The 6,000-nt window shown below is 26.9% G+C and overlaps 1 protein-coding gene across 1 annotated transcript; it reads left to right on the top strand.

Moving 5' to 3' along the window:
• Positions 1-1,255, top strand: LOC111012303 (transcription factor bHLH35-like protein). Its single transcript, XM_022286397.2, has 3 exons — positions 1-399; positions 487-636; positions 735-1,255. Exons 1-3 carry the CDS (start codon positions 319-321, stop codon positions 1,026-1,028), a joined length of 525 nt encoding a protein of 174 aa, XP_022142089.1. The 5' UTR covers positions 1-318; the 3' UTR covers positions 1,029-1,255.
• The last annotated feature ends 4,745 nt before the right edge of the window (positions 1,256-6,000 follow it).

The following is a 6,000-nucleotide window of genomic DNA, read 5'->3' as shown; positions in this document are numbered from 1 at the left end:
TAAGCTAGCAATGTACTTGGCAGTTGGCAGACAACATTAGACCCGAGGACAAGCACTATGCATATGTGGTACTATTGATTATAACTGCTTTTTTCCCATCTGTTTAATAGACCAAAAATAAAGTTAAAGTTATATGAAGTATTTATGTACGAATGAATTATTAAATATTACGTAAGATTAGGAATTTTAGAGAGATGGGGTTCCTCTGTTTTCGACTTTGTATGCTATAAAAAGCGAGGTCCCATTAGAGGCCGTATCTCCTCACAAACTTATCTTAATTGGGGGAAACACAAGCTGAAGCCAGATACCCAGAAAGCGATGGTTTCTACCTTACAAAGGAAATTCGCCTCACGGAGGAAGCTGCGCCTTGTTCGACCTTTGGCCATTCATGAATCCCCTGTATTTCCTAAAACATTCTGTTTAATTTGGCGATGTGTTTTATTCTCTGTTGAGCCATAAAAATAACTGAGCCCTCTGTTTATGCAGGGGAGACAAAGCTGTGTCTTCTGGAATGCTGTTCTCTTCATTCATAAGCTCAAACTCAAGCTGGAGGCGATTGAGAGAGAGTATTCAAATCTATTGGCTGCGAAAAGAGAAATCTTGAACAACTCTGTGAAGTCTTTTCATTTCCCCAAGGTCCTCTGTTTCTCTCTGTCTTTAAAAAGTTGAATTCTTCCCAATTAATATGTATGTATATTTAGATGTGTTGTTTGTAATGGGATATGAGTGAGCAGGAGGTGGAGGTGGAGAAGATTGGAAAAGAATTTAGAGTGAGATTGAGATGCGAAAAGGGAGGGGACAGATTGGTTTCAGTTTTGGAGGCGTTTGACAAAATGGGTCTAAATGTTCTTGAAGCTAGAGTTTCGTGTACGGATTGTTTTTCCATGGAAGCCGTTGCTGTAGCTGAAGTTGAACAATCGCTTGATGTAAGAGACATAAGGGAAGCTATTAACGTAGCCATTGATGGGAAATTGTTAGCTGCAAATCAGATTCAGCAAGAAATTCCAGAGGAAAATGATGAAATTTAGTCACTTCTCACTTGCCTAGCCTATCAGTTGTTGAATAGAAATGTCTAAAATGATGAAATTTAGTCACTGCTCACGTGCCTAGCCTTTCAGTTCTTGAATAGAATGTTTCTTGGCATCCCAAATCTCTTGTATTTTCTTCTTCTTTTTTTTTTTTTGCCCCCAAGTTGGAAAAAGGAAACAAAGAGGTGGTTTTTGGCAGTTCTTAAGAATGAAACAAATTTTGGTTTTGTTTGGGGAGCAAGAGGTTAGTTCCTAACTTCCAAAATCCTTTCATTGTGGTCTGCAGGGATTTTTTTATTTAGGTAATATACTTTATGGACCTTTTTTCTTTTTGAAAGTTTAGAACCAAAATAGAACTTTAGAAGTTTAATAACCAAAATGGTACAAATATTAAAGCTTAAGGTCAAAATATTAAAGTTTTAAAGAAAAGTTAAAGAGAGAGTTAAAAAATTTTAAAGAGAAAAAACATTATAGAATGAGAGTAAAACTTTGAAGAAAAAATTAAGAGTTTTATAATCAAATTTTAGAGGAAAAAATAGTTAATAAAGAATGATTAAAAAGCTTAAAAAGCTCTATAAATAAAAATTTTAAAGATAAAAAGAGTTAAAAGAGATTTGGGAACCTTTTAGAGTGAGAAAAAAATAATAATATGAGAGCGAGTTTGCAAACCGAGAGGGAAGAACTTTATGGGAAATTTTGAAGAAATTCTATTTGGAAAAGATTAAAAGACTTTTTCAGATAGAAAAAAAGTGATAGAATGAGAGAAATTTCAAAGATAAAAAAGTTTTCGAGAGATCAGAAAAAATTTATTAAAATGAGAGAAACTTTGAAGATAAAAAAGGTTAAACGAAATTAAAAAATATTCTTGAGAGAGAGCATAAACTTTTACAGAGAAAAGAAAGTTATAGAATGAAAGAAAACTTTTGAAGAGAGAAAATAAGGGGTTAAGAGGGTAACAAAAGTTAACCAAGAAATAAAGGTTATGGAATGAAAGAAAAATATTGAAGAGGTTTACATAAATATTTTGAGAGAGATAAAAAAAAGTTAAAAAAAAAAAAGAAGCAAAAACTTCTAGAGAGAAAAAAATTAGATGTAGAATGAGAGCAAAATTTTGAAATAAACAAATTATTTAAAGAGATTCAGAAAAGATTTTGAGAGAGAAACGTGGAAAAGAGAGAACAAAAACTTTTTACAGAAAAAAGTTGTAGCGTGAAACAGAAAAATTTTGAATAAAAATGTTAAGAAATTCAAAAAAGATTTGACAGAAAATTTTCAACATAAAAAATTTGAAGATATTCCGAAAGAAATTTGAGAGAAGATATTGAAAGGCAAACTTTTAAGGAGTGAAAAACATTATAAAAATAAGTGAAGTTTCGGAGATAAAACGTTAAAACAAGATTAAAATAAAAGTTTTGAGAAAGAAAAAAGCTTGCAAGATGGAGGGCAAAAAACTATTTTTAGAGAGATTTTATAGATTGAAAGAGAAATTTTGAAAATAAAAAAGTTAAAATAGATTCACAAAAACATTCTGATGGAGAGAGGAAAAATCATTTAGAGTAAAAAAAAATTAGAGAAGAAAGCCCTTTTAGAGAGAGAATACTATTAATTGAGAGAAAAAGAAATTGAACGTTAAAAAATTTAAAGAGATTCAGAAAATTTCTGAAATAGAGAGGGACAAACTTTTAGAGAGAAAAAAAAAAGATGTAAAATGAGAGAGTTTTTTAAGATAAAAATTTAAAGATAATCACAAAAAAATTGAGAAAGGAAAAACGCTAAAGAGAGAGAGAAAAATGTCTAGATGGAAAAAAAAAACTCGTAGAATGAGAGAGAAAACTAGTTCAAAATGAGATGGACAAATAAGTTTTGAGAGCAGAAAAAAGGTTTGTAAGAAAAAGGGAAAAGCTTTTACAAAGAGATAGAATGAAAGAAACTTCTAAAAGAAAATAGTTAAAAGAGATTCAAAAAATGTTTTGACAAAGGAAAAAATTATTGAAGGAAAGAAAAAAATTTAAGAAAAAAGTTCAAAGTTTTTAAAAACAAAGTAGGGCGACAGAAAGTTAAGAACAGAGAAAATTCTTTTAGAGGGACAAAAAGTTGTGTTATTTAATGACAGAAAATTTTGAGCATACAAATTTTAAAGAGATTCAGAAAAAGTTTTGGCCAAGAAAAAATAGAGTGAAAAAATTATACAATGAAAGAAAATTTTGAAGAGAAAAAAAAAGTTAAAAGATGTTTACAAAAAAAAAAATTGAGAGAAAAAAGTTAGAAAGAAAGAAGAAAAATCTTTTAGAGAAAAAAATTAATATGTAGAATGAGAGAAAATTTTGGTTAAAGAGAATAACAAAAAATTTTTAAAGGAGTAAAAAGTTGTAGAATGAGAGAAAAGTTCTGAAGATGGAAAAGTTGAAGTCGTTTTGAGTGAGAAGAGAGTATAAGATACGATTTTTGCATAAATATAGTTACCAAAATAATTCAGACATAGAAAAAGTTATAGAATGAGAGCAATTTTGAGGATAAAAAGGTTAAAAGAGATTTAAAAAAACCAATTGACGGAGAAAAGGAGATTTGCAAACCTTTTACAGATAAAAATATTATGAAAGGAGAAAAATTTTAATGATAAAAAGCTAAAAGAGGTGAAAAGATAAATTTTGAGATAGAAGAAACTTTGTAAAATAGATAAAAAAAAAAAGAGAGAGGAAAACTCTTTTAGAGAGACAAAAATGTTATTAAATCAGGAATAAAATTTGGACAAATAATTAAAATAGATTCAAAAAACTTATTGGGAGAGAAAAAAGAAGAAAGAAAAATTAAAAGAGGTTCAATTTTGATACAGATAGCTATGAAGAAAACATTAGAGTGGGAAAGAATTAAAGAATAAGAGAAAATGGAACGAAAAAAAGGTAAAGATTTTAGACAAAAAAAAAAATTTGAGAGAGGAAAAATGTTGAAAAAGTGAGGAAAAATAGTTTAGAGGGAGAAAAGTTATATATAGAATGACTGAATGAGAGAAAAATTTGAACATAATTTTTAAAGAAAATCACGAAAGATTTTGAGAGAAAAAAACGCGGGAACAAAAGAACTTCTAGTCGAAAAAATTGTAGAATGACAGAAAAAAATTGAAGTTAAAAATGTTAAAGAGATTAACAAAAAAAATTGTGAGAGAAAAGAAGTTCAAAAAAGATTTGATCGACAAAACTTTTTGAGAAAGAAAAATATTATAGAATAAAAGAAATTTTGAAGAAAAAATGTTATTTGATATTAAAAAAAATAAGTTTTGAGAAAAAAAGTGTTACAAAGAGTTATACAAATTTTTTTAGAGACAAAATAAGTTTTGGGAAAACATTAAAAAAAAAACTTTTCGAAAAGGAAGAGAGAACAAATTAAAAGAGGATTCCTAAAAGTTTTTAGAGAAAGAAAAACATTATAAAATGAAATAAATTCTAAAAATAAAAAATTTAAAATGAGAGGTTGAGAGAGAAGAAAAACTGTTATAGAGGAAAAAGTTATAGAATGATCAGAGAAAAATATTGCATATAAAAAAGTTTAAAAAGGGATTTAAAAAACGTATTGAGAGAGAGAAAAAAACGGTGAATAATAGTAAAAAAAAGTCAAAGTAGTAGAATGGAAGAAAAATAATTGAAATTAAAAGAGATTTACATAAACATTTTGAGAGAGAAAAAAGTAAAAAAAAAATTAGAGTAAAATAACGTAGTTAAAGAGATTGAAAAAAATTCAGGGAGAAGAGATTAAATGGGGATTGGGAAAAACTTTTAGAAAGAGAAAATATTATAAAACTAGAGAAATTTTGAAGATAAAAAAAAAGTTTTGAGAAAGAAAAAAATTCCAAGAGAGGGGAAAACTTTTATTAGGTAAATGTTTTTAGAATAAAAGAAAAATTTTGAAGTTAAAAAAGTTAAAAAGAGTTTCAAAAAAATGTTTTGAGAGAAAAAAAAACGTATAAAATGAGAAAAATATTGAGGGAAAAAAAGCTAAACGTTTGTATAGGAGGAGAGAACAATTTTGACCATCAAAAATTTAGAGAGATCTATAAAAACTTTAGGGATAGAAAAAAGTTTTAAAATGAGAGAAAAGTATATAATGAGAGAAAAATTTTGAAGAAAAAACAAGTTACAGTTTAAAAAAAAAAATTGAGAGAATTTTAACACAGATAGGGAAAAAACTTTTAGAAATAAAATTTTAAAGAAAAATAAGTGAAGAATGTTTACCAAAAATTTTGAGAGAGAAAATGTTTAAAAGAGAGGAAAAAGCTTTTAGAGATAAAATAATTATACGTAGAACAAGAGAACTTTTAACATAAAAAATTAAATATACTAGTTAAAATTAAAGACGAAAAACTTATAGAATGAGATTGAAAAAAAAAATTAGGAGAGAAAAATGGTTAAATTGAAAGATGAAAAAATTCCTAGAGATAGAAAAAAGTTAATAGGAGATAAATTTTAAAGATAGATCTAAGAGGTTAAAAAAATAGAGAGAAAAAAATTATAAAAACAAAATTTGAAAGCTTTTAGGGGAGAAAAATATTATAAAATGACAGAAATTATGAAGATAAAAACGTTAATACAATTAAAAAAGTTTTGAGAAAGGAAAAAGTTTGCAAGAGAGAGGGAAAAACTCTTATTATGAAGAAAAAAATGTTTTTACTAAAATTTTGAAAGAGAAAAACATTTAAGAAAAAAATGACAAACTTTTTGAGATAGAAAATAGTTACAGAAGAAGAGATAAAAAAGTTAAAGGGTTGAGAGATAAGAAAGTTCGAAAATGAGAGAAACTTTTATAGAGGAAAAAGAAAAGTTATAGAATGAAATAAAAATGTTAAAAGAGATTTAAAAAAACGCTTTGAGATAGAAAAAAATTGTCAAAGATAGAGTAAAAAATTTTAGAGAGAAAACTGTTAATAGAATAAGGGGAAAAAACTGTGAAGAAAAAATAAGTTAAAATAGTTATTTAAAAA

Source organism: Momordica charantia (genome assembly GCF_013281855.1).
Source record: "Momordica charantia cultivar OHB3-1 chromosome 1 unlocalized genomic scaffold, Mcharantia_2.0 BLBB01000001.1, whole genome shotgun sequence".
Lineage (NCBI taxonomy): Eukaryota > Viridiplantae > Streptophyta > Magnoliopsida > Cucurbitales > Cucurbitaceae > Momordica > Momordica charantia.
Note: the sequence above shows the minus strand (reverse complement) of the source record. Positions and strands in the feature narration are given on the sequence as shown.